Consider the following 23,783-nt stretch of genomic DNA (forward strand, 5'->3'; position numbering starts at 1 on the left):
TGCCCTGGTATGTACAATCTTTGATTAGGAGGAAAATATTAGGTTGAAGATGTTCATATTTTTTAAAAATACCTTGTATGCATTTTATGTTTTTGGACTGAATCATATACCCTTCAACTTCACTTCTTCAGCCCCACTGCTCACACCTATCAGGTAGACAGATGAACCAAAATCTGAAAGCAATTCCTGCATCTGTGTGTTAGAGATGAATTAATCCCCTCAGTTCTCAGAGAGGGTGTAGGAACTATGGGTGTTCAGTATGTGAAGGCTGAACTAGTGTCACCATACATGAGCCTACATCAGAGGTGGGCAAACTATGGCCCGTGGGCAACATGCGGCCCGTGAGACTGTCCAACCCAGCCCTTGAGCTCCTGGCTGGGGAGGAGCCCGGCTGTCCCCACTCCCCCGCAGCCATGCAAGCAGCGTGGCTGGCTCCGGCCGGGCAGTGGGGCTGCGAGCTCCTGCCACTCTGAGCGGCATGGTAAGGAGATGGGGGGGTTAGATAAGGGGCAGGGGAATCGGGGGGTGGGAGTCAGGGGACAGGAGGCAGTTGAATGGAGCAGAGGTTCAGGGGGGCTTGCCAGGGGGCAGGGGTGTGGACAGGGGTCAGTCAGGAGAGAGGGAGCAGTGGGGGTTGGATAGGGGATGGGGTGCGGGGGGGGGGGGGGGAACAGTGGGTCTCGGGAGGGGGCAGTCACGGTACAAGGAGCATGGGCGGTTGGATGTGTCGGGCATTCTGAGGAAGTGGGAGGGGGCGGATAGGGGGAGAGGACAGGCTGTTTGGGGAGGCAAAGCCTTCCCTACCCGGCCCTCCATACAGTTTCGCAACCCCGATGTGGTCCTCGGGCCAAAAAGTTTGCCCACCCCTAGCCTACATATGGATGTACAGCAATAGAGATAAAGAGCATACCCATGTTTTCAAACATGAGACAACCATAACTGCAAGAGCTCAAATACATTAGTGAAAGCTCACTGGTGGCAGGAATTTAATGTACGAATACAAGATGGGGATCAAATTAAATTCTGGTTCTGTTGCAGCAGATTATTCATTTTGCCAAAAGCTGGGAATGGCCGAGAGGGGACGGATCACTTGAGGATTACCTGTTCTGTTCATTCCCTATGGGGCACCTGGCATTGGCCACTGTGGGACGACAGGACACTGGGCTAGATGGACCTTTGCTCAGACCCAGTTTGGCCATTCTTAAGTTCTTATAAGAGTAACTGTATGTCCAGTCTCATCAAGATTGTGACAAATTTTTCTTAGTCTTTCGAATAAAAAAAAGCTAGGCAGGATGGAGTACAAAAGACGACAACGAAGATTACTTAGGATACCTGATGCTGAAATTTGGAAGGATCACGACTGCTCACTGGAACCACACTACCATACACATGCAGTTCTCTAACGATGGAAACACCTCCCTTCAACTCAGGTCTGAATGACTCCTCTGAACACTTTCGCAAACGCAGAAGGCCAACCAGAATATCCTGTTCTGGATCTTCATAGGACAGGAAGGTCTCCCAGCCACCATTTGCCACATAGTCTCTTCGAATTAACTCAACCTATTCAAAGAGAACAAGCAAGGGGGAAGAGGAAAAGAAAATCCTGTTAAAAAATAATTGGGCAACATGTTGAATAGACCAAAACCAATTTCATGGATCCATAAACTGTTATGGGTCAGAAAAAGTGTGAAGTGCTTTCTTAAAGCCCAGCTTCATTCTAGATGGATTTTTGCAGTAGATAAGAGCTGAAGGACCTACGATCGCATTTACCTAAAGACAAAATGTGTCATACTTCAGTGAAAAATACATTTGTGGACACCATTACTCTTCAGTGCTTAAAACTTCTACCCATAAGGTATTTAGACAGTACTAAACCAGCACAATAGCTCGGGGTTGTAAAAGATAGAAATGGAAGACTGGATCTCTCTCTGGTACCTCCACCTCCACTGATGCTCCAAGAGCATCACATCTAGCAGCTTCTCTCTCCAATCAAACATCTAAGGGCAAATTCAGACCTGACTACAATTGTATTGCTCTGGTTTCAGTACTGTTATACTTGCTAACAGCATGGGTGAATTTGGCCCCTAGTCTCCACTGCTTTGAAAAGAAAAAGTCTCTTGCCAGCAATGTAATCTGGGTCTTCTAATTCATAATAAAACTGCTTCTTTCTGAAATTGTCAGTGACAGGTCTTCAAGTGATCATGATCTCTCCTTAATAAAGTGCCTTTCATCCATATAGATTCAAAAAACACTTCATAAACATTTCTGACTGACTACATGACAAAAGTTAGGCTGATCTTTCCCACATCCATTTCCCTGCCAGTACAGTGCAGGATTGTTCCCTATAGTAGTACGTACACTTTCTAGTGCTCTGTCCAGCCTGTTTTAAAAGGCTCAAGTAAAGGGCTTTGAGGTGGGGTTCCCTCTGAACTCCTTCCTACTAATCATCTTTCTGGTAACATGATACACAGAAATGAATGCACTATTTCAAGACTTGATCACACAAGAGCCAAATGGTGAGATACTGTTACCTCTCTGCTTCATGAGATCAATATGCCTTTGTGTATACAACCGAAAATTAAATGGGCCTTTCACTTACTACACCGATAAAGATTCACTTAGCCTCATCTCAGTGTTGACTATCTGTGAAAAAGTTCAAATGGATCTTTGCATGTATGCAGAGTCCTCCAAGATTTCTACTATCATATAACACAATACAATAAGGAGGGCCCAGATTCCTATCATGAAAATGAAAGTTACTTTGAGATGGACTCTGCATAGAGACACTCATGCGTTGAGCTGGCCTAGGCAGTCTATGAGTAGGAATATGCAGAGGAGCCTAATAGAAGAGCTAAAAGTTGATCCAGCAGTCCTACTATTATTTATACAGCACCAACAATATGATCAAAGATTACTGAAAAATAAGAGGACAAGATTCTTACTCTAAAGAGTTTACAATCTGAGGCTCAGATCCTGCGATGAGCTCCATGCAGGCAAAACCTACTCTCCTTGTAATATAGAGCCTAAGTTAAAGACCCACTCATTACACAGGCTTTATTAATTCACAGCTAAAGAAAGGAGGCAGAAAATAATATTAACACAGCTAACCCAAAAGGTTTTAGATTTAAAGCTTCGTGAACTCTGGGCTTCCTAATTAAGGAAAAGCAATAAAATGGGAGAAACATTTCTATTTCAGTAACAAGTAGAACTCCTTTGTACTTTGTGCTGCCCAAACAAATAGTCCTTGTCCTCAAGAGCCTGCCATCTAAAAAGACAAGATGACAAAGCTCGGGAGAAAAAAATAGGATATAAAAATCTCCAACTTTAACAGAGTTTTGTATAGTGCTCCTTTCACAGTATCTAAGCATTTGCCAAATAAATTACATCTGCATAGCAAGGTCCCTAGTGGACTCCATGGGGTCCTCTGCTCTGCCCTCTTCCCTAGGTAAACAGAAGCTCTATGTGGGTTGAATATACAGCTAGACCTACATAATGTATATAAAAAGCCAATTTAAAGAAAATCTTCTAAAGGGGTCTTGATGACTAAGGGAGACAGAAAAGAGATACAGTGAATCATAGAATATCAGGGTTGGAAGGGACCTCAGGAGGTCATCTAGTCCAACCCTCTGCTCAAAGCAGGGACCGATCCCCAATTAAATCATCCCAGCCACGGCTTTGTCAAGCCTGACCTTAAAAACTTCTAGGGAAGGAGATTCCACCACCTCCCTAGGTAACGCATTCCAGTTTTTCACCACCCTCACAGTGAAAAAGTTTTTCCTAATATCCAACCTAAATTTCCCCCACTGCAACTTGAGACCATTACTCCTCATTCTCTCATCTGCTACCACTGAGAACAGTCTAGAGCCATCCTCTTTGGAACCCCCTTTCAGGTAGTTGAAAGCAGCTATCAAATCCCCCCTCATTCTTCTCTTCTGAAGACTAAACATCCCCAGTTCCCTCAGCCTCTCCTCATAAGTCATGTGTTCCAGTCCCCTAATCATTTTTCAGAGGAACAGCCGTGTTAGTCTGTATTCGCAAAAAGAAAAGGAGTACTTGTGGCACCTTAGAGACTAACCAATAGTCTCTAAGGTGCCACAAGTACTCCTTTTCTTTTTGCTAATCATTTTTGTTGCCCTCCGCTGGACTCTTTCCAATTTTTCCAAATCCTTCTTGTAGTGTGGGGCCCAAAACTGGACACATTACTCCAGATGAGGCCTCACCAGTGTCGAATAGAGGGGAACGATCACGTCCCTCGATCTGCTGGCAATGCCCCTACGTATACATCCCAAAATGCCATTGGCCTTCTTGGCAACAAGGGCACACTGTTCACTCATATCCAGCTTCTCGTCCACTGTAACCCCTAGGTCCTTTTCTGTAGAACTGCTGCCTAGCCATTCGGTCCCTAGTCTGTAGCGGTGCATTGGATTCTTCCGTCCTAAGTGCAGGACTCTGCACTTGTCCTTGTTGAACCTCATCAGATTTCTTTTGGCCGATTCCTCCAATTTGTCTAGGTCCCTCTGTATCCTATCCCTACCCTCCAGCGTATCTACCACTCCTCCCAGTTTAGTGTCATCTGCAAACTTGCTGAGGGTGCAATCCACACCATCCTCCAGATCATTTATGAAGATAATGAACAAAACTGGCCCCAGGACCGACCCCTGGGGCACTCCACTCGATACCGGCTGCCAACTAGACATGGAGCCATTGATCACTACTCGTTGAGCCTGACAATCTAGCCAGCTTTCTATCCACCTTATAGTCCATTCATCCAGCCCATACTTCTTTAACTTGTTGGCAAGAATACTGTGGGAGACAGTGTCAAACAGAACACCTGAAGTGACTGGCAGCTAACGACAATGAAATGAATTTTAGCTTTCAATCCAGTTCCTAGAATATAAGTGTGCATGTGAAAAAGAAACAACTGGCAATAACTAAGGCTAAGATTTTGTCATGGTTATTTTTAGTAAAAGTCACAGGCAATAAACAAAAATTCATGGAAGCCTATCTGACATATCTGTGACTTTTGCAGGTCCATGATTTCCCCTGCCACCATGGTGGTTGGGAGCTGTGGGGTTCCCCCTCTGCCCGCAGCAGCTGGAAGCTTCGGGGGGCCCCCCTCCACCCACAGCATCTGGGAGCTGCAGAGTGATGATATTTCCCAAAGAGAAAATGGGACACCCCCAGCTGCTTGCCCGAGGTGTCCTCCTCCCTCACTCTCTCCCCACTGTGAGGTTGTCATCTGGTTGCTGGAACCCTGAGGAGGGCTCCCTCAGGAGTCTGTCACCAGTGGCTGGAACCTTGCAGGGGGTCCCCTGTCACTGGAACCCTGCCACAGCCCCGCTGGCTCCCAGCTCCAGAGTCCTGCAGCTCTGAAGTAGAGAATGTCAAGGTCATCTCTGGAAGTCTGAATTCCGTGACTTCCATGACCTCCGGGACATAAACATAGCTTTAGCAATAACTAGTACCCCTGCTGATAATCCTTGACCTTAATATTAGGACAAGTGGCTTATACAGAATGAACTTTTCAGGCTACGTCTTCACCGCAAAAATGGTAGGTTTTTTACATTGAGATAGCTCCCTTGATGCAGAATCCTAGCAGATACATGCCACTGGTAGTTTGCTAGTCAAGGTAAATCGGGGCCGGGGGGAGGGGGAGAAGAAGAGGAGAAACAGGGTGAAGGGACAGTATGTATAGTGTTGACCTCAATGAGCTACATCGAGGTTAAAAATATACATATGCCTCATCTCCTCTAGGATTCTATTTCAAGATAGCTATCTTGATCCAAAACACTTTTTTTTTTTTTTGGGTGGGGGGGCAGGAGGGAAGGGCAGTACAGGCAGTTTCCATCTGCCCTAGAGGTAAAACATTCACTTCAGAGTTAAGGTAGAATGTGTAGCAGAGTTTGCATTAGCAGTTGCCATTCTGTGAAAACATGACAGAGTTCAGTCTCCAAAGCTGTCCATCCAGCAAGAACATTCACTAGCAAGAACATTCACTAGATATTTTTTTAAAGGCTATTAAGGATATATTAGCACTACATACAATTCAAGGCCATTTTGAGAGCAAACAAATGCCTTGTCTACTACTAATGAGAAATGTTACCAATTGAACAGGAACCCAGAAATAGATTAGTAAATAACCAACTAATCATAAATATTTTTATTTCAATGGATTTTTAAAAACCAATTAAAAATAATTTAAAGAACCAGACACATCACGATTCTAAAATAGATACAACTTATTAACCTTCTACAAAAGGAAAGATGTTATATAATCTTAAGTGGTTTCAGTGAACAGATTTAATTGTATTAGATCTACAATGACCTCTTCTATCAAGGAAATTGTTAATTTTAAAGGCAAGGAAAATATCACTGCACGTCATCAGATCAAATTATCAAATGCTATAGGCTGATGTTTTATTGCCCACTTGCTAAATTTTCAAATAAGCATTTTGGTGCTTTCTCCCATGTAGCCCCTCATGCTGGGGAGAAACTCCCCGTAAATATCTGCAAAACTTACTAATTACTCTCCTTCACAATCTTCCTCAAAACTCATCTTTGCCAAGAGGCCTACAACAAGCTCGACAATGGCTAGGTTCCTGGTGTGCTGAGACTACTGCCTTTGATGCTGACAGATACTGTTTCCTTGTACTCCTCTGTCTCTATCTATCTGTTGTCTTATACATAGATTGTAGGCTGTTTTTTTGTTTAGTGTTTGTACAGTTCCTAGCACAACGAGTTCTTGGACCATAATTGGAGCTCCTAGGCATTACGATAATATAAATAATAAATAAGTTGCTTTTCACGCATTTTATCTCTAGGTTCCTATTGATATACATTTTTCTGAGATTCAGTGGCATGAGATTGTCATTATCTAGACCAGGGGCCGGCAACCTTTCAGAAGTGGTGTGCCGAGTCTTCGTTTATTCATTTTAATTTAAGGTTTTACGTGCCAATAATACATTTTAACGTTTTTTAGAAGATCTCTCTCTAAAGGTCAATATATAACTAAACTATTGTCATATGTAAAGTAAACAAGGTTTTCAAAATGTTTAAGAAACTTCCTTTAAAATTAAATTAAAATGCTGATCTTACGCCGCCGGCCCGCTTAGCCTGCTGCCAGCCTGGGGTTCCGTTCACCTAGGCTGGCAGCAGGCTGAGCAGGACATGTGGCCGGGACCCCAGCTGGCAAGGGGCCGGCAGCCAGAACCCCAGACTGGCAGTGGGCTGAGCGGCTCAGTCCACTGCGACTCAGCCCGCTGCCAGTCTGGGATCCCGGCCCTGCCCACATGGAGTGGGTACCTACCTTCTCTCTGATTCTAGCCCATTCTCTTCCTCTCTCTCTGCACTGAGCTGAGGGTGGGAGTGCACTGAGCACAGGGCTGGCCGTGAAGGAGTAAGCAGGGGTTGGGGTGTAAGGTCTGGCCAGGAGCCAGAATGAGGGAGGGGGCTCAGGGTTGGGGCAAGAGGTTTGGGTGTGGAGTGCTTAACTGGACAGCTCCCATTTGGTGCGAGGGTGCAGGTGGGAATGGGGGAGGGGGTGCAGGAGCTCCCATTTGGTGCTTAGGGTGGGAATGTGGGGAATGCAAGAGTCAAGGCATGGGGGGGCTGGGTATGTGTGGGGGTGCAGGAGTCAGGGCTAGGGGTCGTGGGGGGATGCAGGGGTCAGGGCAAGAGGCTGGAGTGTGAGGGGAGTACAGAGGTCAAGGCAGAGGGCTGGGAGTGTGTGAGGGGGGTGCAGGGATCAGGGCAGAGGGCTGGGGGTGTGGGCTAAGCTCCTGGGGGCGCTCCCAGCCCCCCTATCCAGTGCAGCTCACGGCCCGGGGGCTGGAGGGGATATGTCCCGATTTCACCCCCCTTCCCCAAGGCCCAGTCCCCACCTCTTGCCCGCCTCCTCCCCGGAGCAGCGAGCACACTGCGGCTCCGCTTCTCCCCCTCCCGCGCAAGGGCCATCAGCTGATCGGAAGCAGGGAGGGAGAGGAGGAGGGGCAGGAGCCTGGCACGCTGGGGAAAGAGGGGAGCTTGCCTGCCCTGCAGCAGCAGCCAGCAGGACCAAGCTTCCATTTTTGTGAACAGCTTTAAGATGCTAGACTGAAGGGCACTATATAAGCATCATCCTCTACAGAGATTTACATCCATATGTATTTGCTGGTTACACTTTATTGTGGCTTATTGATTTTATTATTTTTATTTGTTTCAGATAGCAACCACATATTATAATATTGTAGGTATTGGTAGACTGACAAAAATAGAGAATATATATACACATTATACAACCTCAACCAATTAAATTTCTTTCTGTTCAACCTACAATTATTGTGCTTTTTATATTTTCTAAATACACTTTTCACTAGAAAAGAGAAAGGAATGGGGGTAAAGAGTGGAGACAGCTGAGTCAACTGGGGATTCTGATACTGCAACAGAAATACTGAAATACTGGTAGCTATCGCTACGTTATTGAACATGGTGGTACATAAGTTTCAGCATGTGAACGTATTTTCTTAAACAACAAACATAAATCTGCTGTGAAAATGGATGAAAAACTGGAGCCAGCTACACAGACCTGTTGCAGAACTGGCTGCACAACTGAGTCCCAACTCCTTCGTACCAAATGTTTCACAGCAAGTCACGTCTGAAGCAAGCTCCCTGGGAAGCAACAAGTCTCACCTGATATGGTCTCACTTTATGATGAATCTCCTGTATTCCAACCTCTCTTGTCCTCACATCACGACACTAAGGAAAGAGGAAGAGAAAAATTACATAAAACAGAGGAATACATGCAGCTCAAATACGTTCAGATTTCCAGTCACCCCATGGGCTCAAAATTAAGTTGAAATAGCCTGTCTTACACTGGTAGAATTTGAATAAATAGACTTCAAAATAAAAATGCTCACCGAGCTGTCCCTAATGTACCTTAGAAAAAGAACTTTGTGCTAAATGTAAAAACATGCTGACAAAAATCAATTCACTGAGCAACCATTACATCTCATGAGAAAAGTACCATTTGATTTGCAAGTAGCAGGGCTTGGAGGGGAAAAGTCAACAGATATAAAAGAGCAAGAAAGACTTAACATTATTATAGATTCTAAGGCCAGAAGGGAACATTGCAATCTTCTAGTGATTCTAGTCTGATCTCCTATATAATATACCACAGGCCATAGAACTTCCCCACAATAATTCCTAGAGCAGATCTTTTAGGAAATATTTAAATAGAGATTGGATATTGTTAGTGATAGAGAATCCACTATGACCCTTGGTAAACTGTTCCAATGGTTACTCTCACTGTTAAAAATTTATGCCTTTTTTCCAGGCTGTCAGGTCCTTTACCAGAGAGATCTAGAATTGGAAAAATCTAACCTAGTGTGCCAGAGATACTCTTGAGCAGGCAATTTGTAAATCTGGGTAACTGATTTTTAATGCCAAAATTGGCATGTGACACACCTGAATATAAGAAGGTAGAGTTAACTCTCTGGTCAAGTGTCCCACAGATGTACAGGATGGACTAACTGTGAGAGGTTTGGGACCAATGGTCCAAGGCATCAGAGAAAAGCCAGGGAACTTTACAAATCTTTACAGCTCCTTGGTAGTCAGAGGGAACAGGAGACAGAACTCAATGTTAGCGAGCTTGATTGTAGCTTGCACACGTCTTTTGTATCTCTTCTCGTAACTAGTGCAAACCAAGCCCCATGAGAGAAGTCTCAAGGAGAAAAACTTTTCTGAAGACAGTTTTCATAGCACAAATAAGAAAAAACCATGAAAATCCAAAGTCAAGCCTAAACCCACATGGAACTTGATTTCCAAGGCATCCAAATGACTATCTGCATCCCAACACCCCCTAAAATGCCTTAAAAATAATCAAACTCAGACTATATTATATACAGTGAAATAATTTAACCTTGGTATGACCATAAAAACTGGCATGCTTTATTCTTATATGGTGATTATGCTAAATTTGGACTTCTTTACGGTCATATGCACAAAATCTACTTTGCTTTACAAATCCCTGACTCAACAAACGGCATGCAGAAGACAGACAAGTCCCCGCTCTTCATTAAGGGCCCTAGTCCTGAGAGGGCACAGCATTTTTCAGGACTGTGCCCTCCATCTCTTTGCCCCAATCAGTAATCCAAGTGTTATTAGTCACAGAGACGGAACAAAGAGGGAAAGCTGAAATTGCCAAGAGGGCAGAGCTGAGGAGCATGGGCACCCTCTAATTATGACCCTACACACCTAAAATACCTGGGTTTCTTGTGGAAATTCAGTCCCAACTATCATGGCCCTTAAAAAAAGCTGTTTGTTTATAATGTTATACCTCCAGTAGATACAAGGAAAATTCACTGGTATCTTATACTTCACGTGATAAAGTGACAAACTGTTTTGGTTGCTCACTCTACCAGCTTCCAGGCTTCTGCCCCAGTAAGTTCAGACCTATAGTCATCCGCACAGTAGAAATGTTTACAGATTCAGTTCTTTAAAGGTAGCCTGCCACGGAAAACAAAATTGGGTTTGAGGCCCCTTTTTTTGCTTTGTTATGTATGAAGGAGATTTTTCCCGCCACCTACAATTTTTTTTAATTCTTAGAAATAGCTGGAATATTAAGTTTCATCACCGTATCTGTTTTTGCTGGAAGTGTTCCATGGAAGGTTTCTCAACCCTACTGAGGAGGATAAAGATGCTAAATCCTTCACAAAGAGCTTTTCTTCTAACTGTTAGATGTTTGAGTTGAATAATTTTTTTTAAAAGTTGTGAACAGTCTGCATAAAAAAAGTCCCTCTCTCACTTTAGAAATGTCCTTAGTAGACGAGATGTCACAAACCTCCTCGTTCTCTGGTCATCCTGTATCTTGCAGGGAAAATCTAAATTTTTAATGTAGAAATCAAGCAAAACATCAGCTCTTTTGGAAAAATCTTTGAGGTATTCTTTACCTATCAGAAAATGAACCAAAAAAAGGACAAAACCCCAATATTTTCCTTTGCAGGTCATCTTTAGTTGAGCAGCAAATCTGGCTCCTATAGTTCACACTCCTCTCATTTTGCCATTTTTCTCCTTCTGTTCACAAACACAATCAGTCGCACAGTGTAGTCAGCAGGGAGCTCCTCCTGGGCATAAGGTTGCTGATCTTTTACCTGTGTCCCTAGATCCTTCATCCTGGCCAAGGCAAGTTCTCTCAGGTTACCATGCTCCACTCCTGAGCTGACCAGCGGCATTGGGATATCCCTATACAAAGGGGAAAAACAAAAACTTTATACAACAATATTCATAAAATATAAGGCCAGTTGGGCCACCACCATCATCTAATCTTAAATCCTTTGTTATGCATGAGGTATCTGAATTAATGCCTGTTTCAAAGCCCAGTAGCTTTGGCTGAACTAGAGCATGGCCAAGCCAATCAGCAACTGGAGGTAGTGGGGAGGAAAGAGCTACATGATTAGATTTACAGTAGAAAATGACTTTTTACATGCTGGGAAATAGGCTATTTATGTGTTTTTATTTTCATATTCATCATACTGAAGAACTGGAAAAAGGAAAAATTCTGTTTTACGTGTGAATTTCCATTCTAGGACCCTCCATGTCAGAGCGTCTTCACAGCAAGCATTGGTATATTCTCCAAAAATCCTGGATATAACAATTGTAACTACATCCTAAAATTCAGTAAAGATGCGAACAAGTTTGTAATAACCTAACATCATAAGAGGTCGTTATAATAATTATGAATACCATTTTTGCATAAATATTGAGATCTGTCTACCACAGAAGATAATGCTGTAATGATAGATTTCAGTATTTCCACTTGAAATATTGATTTCCTCATGAACTTGTTGCCACAAAGAATCTTGTGCCCTTACCAAAATATCTGACTCTCTATGGAACTGGTTCTAGCTTTCCAATGTGTAGAAGATGGACTACTATACCCTTCATCTTCTGATGCTATGAAGAGCCTGTAGATAATGTTGATTTAATTTACTTCACTTTGGGGAAAGGATAAGCTTGTCCCTGGGACAGCAAGTTTTATTGAATATCCTTCAGTAATTATTTCTGAGGTGGCTCAACCCCAGACCAGGGCTCACCCTGAAGCATTCCTCATAAAGGGGAGGAATCTGCCTAAGCTTCAGAACCTCAAAAAATCAAAAGAAACTTTTGGAGTTGGATACTTTTCAAGAGAATATCAGCTTTCATCTTCCAATTCTCGAGGCAGCAACGGCCTCCTCCTAATGTGTAATCTTTAACTTGAACCTGGAGGAGCAGCACTTTTCAGAGGAAAAACCTGCTGAGATAAGGCAGTTTGAAGATGCTCGCACTGGAAGAAGGGAAGCGACTTATTCCCTTGTCCAACGCCTCAATGGCTGTTTTCTGTCTATGCTCCCAGAAAAGATTACCAGCAGAGTATTTGGAGGAAGATAAACCTGCTTTTCCATTTTTTTAGCTGGAGTTGGCGCTGCAGTTGACATGGGACATGTCTTTGGAAGTTTTGAATGTACAGCATATTAGCCAGGTGAAGAATTAGTCCTGAAAAAAAGTGCTAGGAAAACTGAGAATGGGTGTGTGAGGGAGTGTGCATGCTAACATCACCTTCCCAGCTGAGTATCTCTAGACCTGCATAATAAGAGACTGCAGCCATTACTCTCAAGGCTGAGGCTGCTACATCGAAGTTCAGTTTGATGATGAATACCATGCAAAAATGGTATTTAGTCTGCAGAAGAGAAGACTGATGGGGGACAAAACAGTTTTCAAGTACAGAAAAGGTTGTTACAAGGAGGAGGGAGAAAAATTGTTCTAGTTAACCTCCGAGCATATTAAGTCTTTTAAAGATGACAGAAAGACAATCCTGCTAGCCACGTGCATTACCAAACCCTGCTAACTTTCTGCATTTATTTTATTTTAGAGTAAGAGGAGACAAAAAAATTAAAACGTGAACTATCAATAGAGTATTGAACTGTACAATGTAGAACAGTTTGATCTCAAAACCTGGTTTAAACAAAGTGATTAGAAGTCAGTACCATCTGAGAGCTGACTGGTGACCTAAGTGAAATTTATTCACAGGTATCAATCCAGTTCCTTAAGAATATGTGTCACAAAAAACACCATTAACAGTCACCATTTTTGGCAATCTCAGCACAGACACCCAGGCCTGAATGAGCCATGGAGACTCTCAATCTGACAGGTGGTTACTGCAAGGAAGAGTAGAAGTACATTGGCAAAAAAGAGGACAAGGGAAAGCTTGCACTGCTGCTGCCCATGCTATGCCTGTTCTGTAGAGTTAGGACTTCAGGCTCCAGGGCTCTCATTCCATTCCAATGCCAAACTCACTTTAAATAAATTTGGTAACACTTTTACCAGTATTAGAGTGTTGCACCAGAAGCCTTGAGAATATTATTTTCTGCCCTTATTTTGTTTGCGATACATTAGCACTTTTTATAAAGCAGAAAGGGCTCTGAAAAATTCCTCACCTCTGACTCTCTCTCACTCCAAAATCAAGGCAAATGCAATTAGCGAGCCAGTTAATTTATTCATCTGATTTCTTAGAGTAAATAAAGCATCACAGAACTAAGATAACAGACTTCAAACAGCTTCAATTAGCCCTGGTCTACACTAGGACTTTAGGTCGAATTTAGCAGCATTAAACCGATGTAAACCAGCACCCATCCACACGATGAAGCCCTTTATTTCGACTTAAAGGGCTCTTAAAATTGATTTCCTTACTCCACCCCTGACAAGTGGATTAGCGCTTAAATAGGCCTTGCTGGCTCGAATTTGGGGTACTGTGGACGCAATTCGACGGTATTGGCCTCCGGGAGCTATCCCAGAGTGCTCCATTGTGACCGCTCTGGACAGCACTCTCAACTCAGATGCACTGGCCAGGTAGACAGGAAAAGAACTGCGAACTTTTGAATCTCACTTCCTGTTTGGCCAGCGTGGCAAGCTGCAGGTGACCATGCAGAGCTCATCAGCAGAGGTGACCATGATGGAGTCCCAGAATCGCAAAAGAGCTCCAACATGGACCGAACGGGAGGTACGGGATCTGATCGCTGTATGGGGAGAGGAATCCGTGCTATCAGAACTCCGTTCCAGTTTTCGAAATGCCAAAACCTTTGTGAAAATCTCCCAGGGCATGAAGGACAGAGGCCATAACAGGGACCCGAAGCAGTGCCGCGTGAAACTGAAGGAGCTGAGGCCAGCCTACCAGAAAACCAGAGAGGCGAACGGCCTCTCCGGGTCAGAGCCCCAAACATGCCGCTTCTATGATGAGCTGCATGCCATTTTAGGGGGTTCAGCCACCACTACCCTAGCCGTGTTGTTTGACTCCTTCAATGGAGATGGAGGCAACACGGAAGCAGGTTTTGGGGACGAAGAAGATGATGATGATGAGGTTGTAGATAGCTCACAGCAAGCAAGCGGAGAAACCGGTTTTCCCGACAGCCAGGAACTGTTTCTCACCCTGGACCTGGAGCCAGTACCCCCCAAACCCACCCAAGGCTGCCTCCTGGACCCGGCAGGCGGAGAAGGGACCTCCGGTGAGTGTACCTTTTAAAATACTATACATGGTTTAAAAGCAAGCATGTGAAAGGACTACTTTGCCCTGGCATTCGCAGCTCTCCTGGATGTACTCCCAAAGCCTTTGAAAAGGTTTCTGGGGAGGGCAGCCTTATTGCATCCTTCATGGTAGGACACTTTACCACTCCAAGCCAGTAACACTGGAAGAGGGGAGGGTACTCGGGAATCATTGTACAACAAAGCATTGCAGTGTATGTTTGCTGGCGTTCAAACAACATTCGTTCTTTATCTCTGTGTTATCCTCAGGAGAGTGAGATATAATTCATGGTCACCTGGTTGAAACAGAGTGCTTTTCTTCAGGGGACACTCAGGAGCCCATTCCTGCTGGGCTGTTTGCCTGTGGCTAAACAGAAATGTTCCCCGCTGTTAGCCACAGGGAGGGGGGAGGGCTGAGGGGGTAGCCACACGGGGTAGGGGGAGGCAAAATGCGACCTTGTAACGAAAGCACATGTGCTATGTATGTAATGTTAACAGCAAGATTTACCCTGAAAGAGTGTAGCCACTGTTTTATAAAATGTGTCTTTTTAAATATCGCTGTCCCATTTTTTTCTCCACCAGCTGCATGTGTTTCAATGATCACAGGATCTTCTCCTTCCCAGAGGCTAGTGAAGATTAGAAAGAAAAAAAAATGCACTCAAGATGAAATGTTCTCCGAGCTCATGCTGTCTTCCCACACTGACAGAGCACAGACGAATGCGTGGAGGCAAATGCCAGAGTGCAGGAAAGCACAAAATGACGGGAGGAGAGGCAGCGGGCTGAAGAGAGTAAGTGGCGGGCTGAAGACAGGGCTGAAGCTCAAATGTGGCAGCAGCGTGATGAGAGGAGGCAGGATTCAATGCTGAGACTGCTGGAGGATCAAACCAGGATGCTCCAGTGTATGGTTGAGCTGCAGCAAAGGCAGCTGGAGCACAGACTGCCACTACAGCCCCTGTGTAACCAACCGCCCTCCTCCCCAAGTTCCATAGCTTCCACACCCAGACGCCCAAGAACTCAGTGGGGGGGGGGCCACCGGCCAACCAGCCACTCCGCCACAGAGGATTGCCCAAAAAAAAGAAGGCCGGCATTCAATAAATTTTAAAGTTGTAAACTTTTAAAGTGCTGTATGGCATTTTCCTTCCCTCCTCTACCACCCCTCCTGGGCTACCTTGGTAGTCATCCCCCTATTTGTGTGATGAATGAATAAAGAATGCATGAATGTGAAGCAACAATGACTTTATTGCCTCTGCAAGCAGTAATCGAAGGAAGAGGGGAGGGTAGTTAGCTTACAGGGAAGTAGAGTGAACCAAGGGGCAGGGGGTTTCATCAAGGAGAAACAAACAGAACTTTCACACCGTAGCCTGGCCAGTCATGAAACTGGTTTTCAAAGCTTCTCTGATGCGGACCGCACCCTCCTGTGCTCTTCTAACCGCCCTGGTGTCTGGCTGCACGTAACCAGCAGCCAGGCGATTTGCCTCAACCTCCCACCCCACCATAAATGTCTCCCCCTTACTCTCACAGATATTGTGGAGCACACAGCAAGCAGTAATAACAGTGGGAATATTGGTTTCGCTGAGGTCTAAGCGAGTCAGTAAACTGCGCCAGAGTGCCTTTAAACGTCCAAATGCACATTCTACCACCATTCTGCACTTGCTCAGCCTGTAGTTGAACAGCTCCTGACTACTATCCAGGCTGCCTGTGTACAGCTTCATGAGCCATGCCATTAAGGGATAGGCTGAGTCCCCAAGGACACATATAGGCATTTCAACATCCCCAACAGTTATTTTCTGGTCTGGGAATAAAGTCCCTTCCTGCAGCTTTTGAAACAGACCAGAGTTCTTGAAGATGCAAGCGTCATGTACCTTTCCCGGCCATCCCACGTTGATGTTGGTGAAACGTCCCTTGTGATCCACCAGAGCTTGCAGCACTATTGAAAAGTACCCCTTGCGGTTTATGTACTCGCCGGCTTGGTGCTCCGGTGCCAAGATAGGGATATGGGTTCCGTCTATGGCCCCACCAGAGTTAGGGAATCCCATTGCAGCAAAGCCATCCACTATGACCTGCACATTTCCCAGGGTCACTACCCTTGATATCAGCAGATCTTTGATTGCATGGGCTACTTGCACCACAGCAGCCCCCACAGTAGATTTGCCCACTCCAAATTGATTCCCAACTGACCGGTAGCTGTCTGGCGTTGCAAGCTTCCACAGGGCTATCGCCACTCACTTCTCAACTGTGAGGGCTGCTCTCATCTTGGTATTCATGCACCTCAGGGCAGGGGAAAGCAAGTCACAAAGTTCCATGAAAGTGCCCTTACGCATGAGAAAGTTTCACATCCACTGGGAATCGTCCCAGACCTGCAACACTATGTGGTCCCACCAGTCTGTGCTTGTTTCCCGAGCCCAGAATCGGCATTCCACAGCATGAACCTGCCCCATTAGCACCATGATGCATGCATTGGCAGGGCCCATGCTTTCAGAGAAATCTGTGTCCATGTCCTGATCACCGCGCTGACGTTGCCTCCTCGCCCGGTATCGCTTTGCCAGGTTCTGGTGCTGCATATACTGCTGGATAATGCGTGTGGTGTTTAATGTGCTCCTAATTGCCAAAGTGAGCTGAGCGGCCTCCATGCTTGCCTTGGTATGGCGTCCGCACAGAAAAAAGGTGCGGAACAATTGTCTGCCGTTGCTCTGATGGAGGGAGGGGCGACTGACGACACGGCTTACAGGGTTGGCTTCAGGGAGCTAAAATCAACAAAGGGGGTGGCTTTACATCAAGGAGTATTTCAGGCAGGACTTCACGGGAGATTCCAATAAGAAATGGTGCACCTAAGTTATTGTTCCTATTAGAACAAGGAGGTTAGCCTGGCCTCTGATTGATACATGGCTAGATTTACCTCGCTGCACCTTCTCTGTGAGTGACTGCAGTGTGACCTAGAGGAATGAGTCCCCTAGATGGGGGAGGAGGCAAATGAGTACAAAACAAATCTGGTCTATTACTTGTTTTGATCCACTCCATCTATCTTTTACATCTTTGGCTGACAGCAGACTGTGCAGAAGGACTGCATGCCATCCACATCTTATGGCTGCTCAGCAGAAGATGGTGCAGTAGGACTGCTAGCCATCCTCATCTCTTGCCTGCCTGGCAGAAGATGATGCAATAGGACTGCTAGCAATCCGTATCGCCTGCCTGCTCACCATAAGACAGTTCAATAGGACTGACTGCAGGACTAAAGAGAATGACCTGGTCAAGTCACTCCAAATTTAGTCCCTGCGCCCATGTCTGCCCAGGCGCTCCTGGCCGACGTGGCCAGGAGCACCTCAGACATGACGAGGACGGTTACCAGTCGTACTGTACCGTCTGCTGCCACAAGGCAATGGGTTGCTGCTACTGTGGTAGGAATGCCGTACCGCATCTGCCAGCACCCAGGACACATATGGTGGCGGTTACCTGAGCAGGCTCCATGCTTGCCGTGGAATGGCGTCTGCACAGGTAACTCAGGAAAAAAGGCGCGAAACGATTGTCTGCCCTTGCTTTCACGGAGGGAGGGAGTGAAGGGGGGCCTGACGATATGTACCCAGAACCACCCGCGACAATGTTTTAGCCCCATCAGGCATTGGAATCTCAACCCAGAATTCCAATGGGCAGCAGAGACTGCGGGAACTGTGGGATAGCTATCCACAGCTATCCACACTCAAATATATAAAACCGATTTCTAAAAAACCGACTTCTATAAATTCGACCTTATTCCGTAGTGTAGACATACCCTTAGAGGTAATGTGCACTTCACATTGAGTCTAAAGGACAGAGTAGAGAACAGTATTTTCGTCTGGGCATGTTAGAGCTAAGGCAATAATCTGACTGACTGCCTATTTCTTTCAATTACGGAGCAGCTCCAAAGGGCCAGGCTGTTGTGTACTTCCCAACAGGAACACAAATAAAACCAACTGATATCTTCTAGCACTAGGTCTATAGCAGGAGTGGCCAAAACACAGCTTGCAAACTGCATGTTGCTCTTTTACAGTTAAAGTGCAGCTTGCAGAGCCCTCCATACCCTCCATTCTCTGCCTATCAGATGGGGGTTCACCATCTCCAACAATTTGAGTCACGCCCCCGCCCCCTTATCTTCAGCAGCCCCTCTCTGCAGCTCCCAGGTGTTAGCTCCATGTGGAGAGGCAGCAGTAAACAGCTGGGAGTTGCAGGGAGGGGCAGCAGTCAAAGCAGTGGCTCTCCCTGCAGCTCCCAGTTGTTTGCCGCTGCCTCTCCCCATGGCCACACCTCCCAGCTTACCAACTCCAGCAGCTGCTGTGCAGGGAGGGGGCCTGGTGACACCATTTAACCAAGCGGGGCCAGCAAACCCTGGCAAAAATGGGGGGGGGGGGAAGACATCACCCCACATGCTCCTCCCATGCATTGTCTCTGGCTTCTGCCCAGTGGGGAGGGAGGTCTCAGAGCTTCAGCCCTATGGGAGGCACCTGCCAGGTCTCAGGACTGAAGCACCGCTCCTGCTGAAACCCAGAGATCCTCTCCTCTTGGGGGCTGAAGCCCTAAGCCCCAGCAGAAGTACTCTGAGGAGGCTGAAGCTGCACACCCTGTGGGGGCTTGAAGCCCCAAGCCCCAGCAGGTACGTCCCACAGGGCTGAAGCCCAGAGACCCTGCTCCCCATGGGGCTGAAGCCCTGAGTCCCGGCAGGCGCGCCCTGTGGAAGCTGAACCCCTAAACTCTGGCAGGCGTTCCCTGAGGGGGCTGAAGCAACACACCCTGCGGGAGCTGAAGTCCCCAGGCCAGCAGGTACCACCCACGGGGCTGAAGCCCCGAGATGCCCCACCCCATAGGGCTGAAGTCCCGAGCCCTAGCAGGTGCCTCCTGCAAGGCTGAAGGCCCTGAGACCTGACAGGCACACCCTGGTACTCAAACTTCTGAAGATGGTCATATGCGGCTTGGAGGGCCAGTAAATTTAGCCACCCCTGGTCTATAGCAAAACCCAGTGTGGAGACTTTCCCACCTCTGGAACTCTGATGTGGTAAATAAGACATTGCAAAGAAATAAAAAATAAGCTTTCACAGCAACACATATCTGATCCCCTTATTTGCATATGGGGAACAGACAATAATTCACAACCTCTAATCAGCATATTAACATATGGAAAATTAGTATTTTATGGAAGTGACAGAAAAATAGGCCTCCCATCCCCCCTTCAATCCAGATCAGAATATATTTGTTTACATAGCTGTGGATGGCTGTATGGATCAAATAGCAGCACATTCTGGATAGCCCAAGGACGAAGCATCAGGTTGGAAATGCCGGGACTTCTTAAAATTTTGAAACAAAATAATGGTAAAATCCAGGATACCTGAGCTAAAATCTTGGCCACACTGAAATTATTAGGAGTTTTGAGATTGACTTCAAGGGGGCTAGGATTTCACCCTTCATATTTAGGCAGTTTGGGTTGCCTAGGAAGGCAGACAAAAAAAAAGAAAAGAAAAAAAAAAGGCAGTGTGAGCCAGTGGACAGAGACACAGCTAGCAATATAGACACCTAGGTTTTATTCTGGATTGCCATTGACTTGCTGTGTGGTCTTGACCAAATCATTTAACCTGTGCATCTCACTTTCCCCATCTGGAAAATGGGGGTAATACTTACATAGGATCATCCGGGATTATCAAATCCAGTGCCCAGCTATTGCAGGCAATCCCATTCATAAATTTATCAAGCTCCATCTCCAAATTAGTTTGGATGTTTGCCTCAACTACTCCTCTAAGGTGCTTTGAGATGCTCAAGTAAAAGACGCTCTAAGTGCCAGTTACTATTTTCATCATTTTGCATCTTTTCGTGGGCACCAACAAATCATTCAGCAATCCTTTTTTAACTTCATCCATCTATATAAATTCTTATGTAAACATCATAAACATCTGAGCACTTCCCATAATTATGGCGTGTGCACAAAGATATAATCTCTCTTCCCACCAGTCAGTAGTAAATGGATTTAATTATTTTGTACTCTTCCTCTCCCACCCCTTTTAAAATCTAGTGTTATTGAGGGGCATCTTGGTTAAAGATGTGGGGTTTGCATTTTGCCTGGAAGGCGTTGCAATTCATCTTTATCTCTTTTGGGACTGAGTTCCAGATTCATGGGCCAGCCACTGAGAAAACTCAATCTCCTACACACTAGGTTCACTTTTGGAGGTTGACAGTTCAATCACATTCCACTGGAACGACGGTCGCAGGAGGTCCTGCTCACAATATTAGGAGGTTCCTCCAGTAACACAAGCCACATCCATAGAGGACTTTGAAGTTGAGGAATGAAATCTTGATTATGACCCCAGTATTCTTCAGGAAACCAGTGCATCAAGCACAGCACTGAGGGGAGATGTACTCTCCAGGCGTGGGCTGTTCAGCAGATGGCCTGCTGTGTTGTAAACTAGCTAGATTTCTCTAAGGTTGGCAGTTTCGTTCCTGAGTATGGAGCTTTGCAATAATAACGCCTAGAGATCACGAATGGGTGAATCATGGTGTCTGTGTCTGAGTCATCAGAAAGGGGCGAAGTCTTATTATAGAAAAGGATTTTTTTCCATGGTCATGGCTTTGTGGATATCCAGAAGCAGTGAGGAGTCCAGGGGAATACTGAAGCGCTTAGCAGACACCCCTTCGGTTTCCTCTTCCCTACTAGCATTCCCTCTTTTTCCCCCCTGCCCCAGGATTCAGCTTCAGCTTCCTGCTCTTCATACATACTGCTCATTTCAACCAGATCCTTGGAGAGATAAGAGTTGGTGCTGATTGCATGCTATTGCCACTTCCATCCATTCTGCTTATCAATCTCCCCGAATGATGACATACAGATGTAGAAGATGGGAGAGAGGACACATCCTTGAGGGACAATGCATGAAAGATACAAAGATGGAAGAGCAGGTGCCAATCAATTCTCTGGACACAGTTTGAACAGAATGAATGGAGCTACCTCAGGGTTTGTCTACACTACAAAATTAAGTTGACTTTATCTAATTCAACCTCGAGCCCCCAAATTAATTAAGTCGATTGTGTGTGGCCACACCATGCTCATTATCTTGATGGGGTGTGTCCTCACTAGCAGCACCTGCATCGATGCACAAAGCAGTGCATTGTGGGTAGCTATCCCAAAGTGCAATTTGCCGCAGTGTGTTTTGGGAAGTTCGTGCAATGCCTCATGGGACCAAAACATTGTCGCAGGGGAGAATGGGAACATTGCATCGGCATCCCATGATGCACTGTCCTCCCTCTCTCATATCAATGGCAAACAACCCAGTGGTTTTCGCGCCTTAAAATCGCCATGCGTACGCCATAACCCCAGAGCCTGGTCAGTTGTGCACTCTTGCTGTGAGCGTTTCAAACTCCTCGCACCTTCTCCTGCAGCATTTCCAGAGCTGAAGTAGGGTCCGCCGCACGGAACATAGCGAAGTCCTGCAAGTAACCTTGCTGCAAGCCACTGAAAAAAACAATTCACAGTTGCTGCTGGCAGTCACAGAGCAGCTGCCCGCTTCTAGTCCTGTGAAACAAGCACTGACTGGTGGGACCGCATCGTTTTGCAGGTATGGGATGATAAGCAATGGCTGCAGAACTTTCAAATGCGGAAGGCCACCTTGCAGGAACTTTGTGCAGAGCTTTCCCCTGCCCTGCAGTTCAGCAACATAAAAATGAGAGCTGCTCTGACAGTGGAGAAGTGAGTGGCAACCGCTATTTAGAAGCTTGCGACGCCAGACAGTTACCGGTCAGTGGGGAATCAATTTGGAGTACGTAAATCAACCGTGGGAGCTGCTGTGCTCCAACTGTGAAAGGCCATTAATTGACTTCTGCTAAGGGTAGTGAGTCTGGGAAATGTGCAGGACATAGTGGATGGTTTTGCCGCGACGGGGTTCCCTAATTGCGGTGGGGCGATAGATGGCACAAATATCCCCATCTTGGCATCAGACCACCTTGCCAAAGAGTACATAAACCAAAAGGGATACTTTTCAGTGGTGTTGCAAGCACTGGTGGATCACAGGGGGCGTTTCACCAACATCAACATAGGATGGTCGGGAAAGGTTCGTGACACGTGCATCTTTAGGAACTTGGGTCTGCTCAAAAAGCTGCAATCCAGGACTTTCTTTCCAGACCACAAAATGAACACTGATGATGTTGAGATGCCTATAGTTATCCTGGGGGACCCAGCCTATCCCTTGCTCCCATGGCCCATGAACCATACACAGGCTGTCTGGGCAGCAGTAAGGAACAGTTCAACTATAGGTTCAGCAAACATAAGTAAAGAGGGAGAACAGAAAAAAAAAGTTAGCCTGGGGGAAAAGGGGCTGTAAAGTGGAACAGGAGAAACATTTGCAGCTATGTAACATAACACCGCATTCAACATCATCAAAGGTCTGAAAATGGGCGCCTTCTGTTCTTTGTATCCTCCCCCTGAGTTAAGTGAAAGGGATAATGGACTTTTCTTTCACACCTCAGGGAATGCTTCCGGGAGGGTGATTCTGCACCAGGAGATGTTGGCTGGCTGTCCACCAGGGTCTGCAGAGGGACTCTCTCCTCCTGCTTCTGTTCCTGCAGTTCAACCAGACATCTCAAGTCTGATTGGCCCCTCATAATCTGAAGCATCTCATCCTGCGCCACACACTCAGTCTCATGGGAAACTTTTCTGCTCTCCATGTCCATGTTCAACTTCTCAGACAGTAAAATCCTCCACACTTTCAGCCCTGCGTCAGCTGTCTCGGAGGCGTTCATTATCTCAGTGAACATATCCTCCCACGTTCTCTTTCTCCTCCTCCTAATCAGCGGAAGTCTTCTTTCAGGTGTTGATGACATGCCGAAGGACGCATTTCCAGCTGTGAGTCACGGAAAAAAAGAAAGGGGCCATTGTATATGCATAAAATGTTTCCATAGCAAGGCCGTTTTCATTAAAAAAAAAAAAAAAAAACAAAAAACCACTTATTACACTAGGTGCAAGCCATAACAATCAGAATCTGTAACCATTCACTGTGCCATTTTGCTGTTCCAGCCATGGTGAGTAGCCCGCCCCTCCGAGTCATGGGTGACCGCACTTTTAATAAAGTTTATGACAGACTCATGTCGGGAGCAGAGGGAGTTAGTCTAACAAATCATCCCTCCCCATGGCATCAAGGGAAGCTGTTTACGAACGGGGCAGGAGGGAACGTTTTCACTCCCAAATTGCGGAATCTCACATGTGGGGCCCCAATCTCCTATCAGCCACTTAAACTACTTGCTGACCCATG

At 45.9% G+C, this 23,783-nt stretch overlaps 2 protein-coding genes across 6 annotated transcripts in view; one reads left to right on the forward strand and one right to left on the reverse strand.

The window, feature by feature from the left end:
• Positions 1–23,783, reverse strand: part of ELP3 (elongator acetyltransferase complex subunit 3) — a 133,002-nt gene that overhangs the window by 34,532 nt on the left and 74,687 nt on the right. For 4 of the 5 annotated variants that reach the window (XM_073335612.1, XM_073335614.1, XM_073335616.1 and 1 more), the window contains 3 exons: positions 11,127–11,241; positions 8,668–8,733; positions 1,333–1,560 (listed from right to left, as the gene is read on the reverse strand). In XM_073335612.1, the coding sequence (XP_073191713.1) occupies positions 1,333–1,560; positions 8,668–8,733; positions 11,127–11,241 (409 nt within the window). The remainder of the gene's footprint in view (positions 1–1,332; positions 1,561–8,667; positions 8,734–11,126; positions 11,242–23,783) is intronic. The other variant, XM_073335613.1, reaches the window with a different exon arrangement.
• LOC140908182 (uncharacterized) lies at positions 13,785–23,285 on the forward strand. Its single transcript, XM_073335143.1, has 3 exons — positions 13,785–14,513; positions 15,112–15,236; positions 23,220–23,285. The coding sequence occupies exons 1-3, from the start codon at positions 13,934–13,936 to the stop codon at positions 23,283–23,285; spliced, it is 771 nt and encodes a 256-aa protein (XP_073191244.1). The 5' UTR covers positions 13,785–13,933.

Source organism: Lepidochelys kempii, chromosome 3 (assembly GCF_965140265.1).
Source record: "Lepidochelys kempii isolate rLepKem1 chromosome 3, rLepKem1.hap2, whole genome shotgun sequence".
NCBI lineage: Eukaryota > Metazoa > Chordata > Testudines > Cheloniidae > Lepidochelys > Lepidochelys kempii.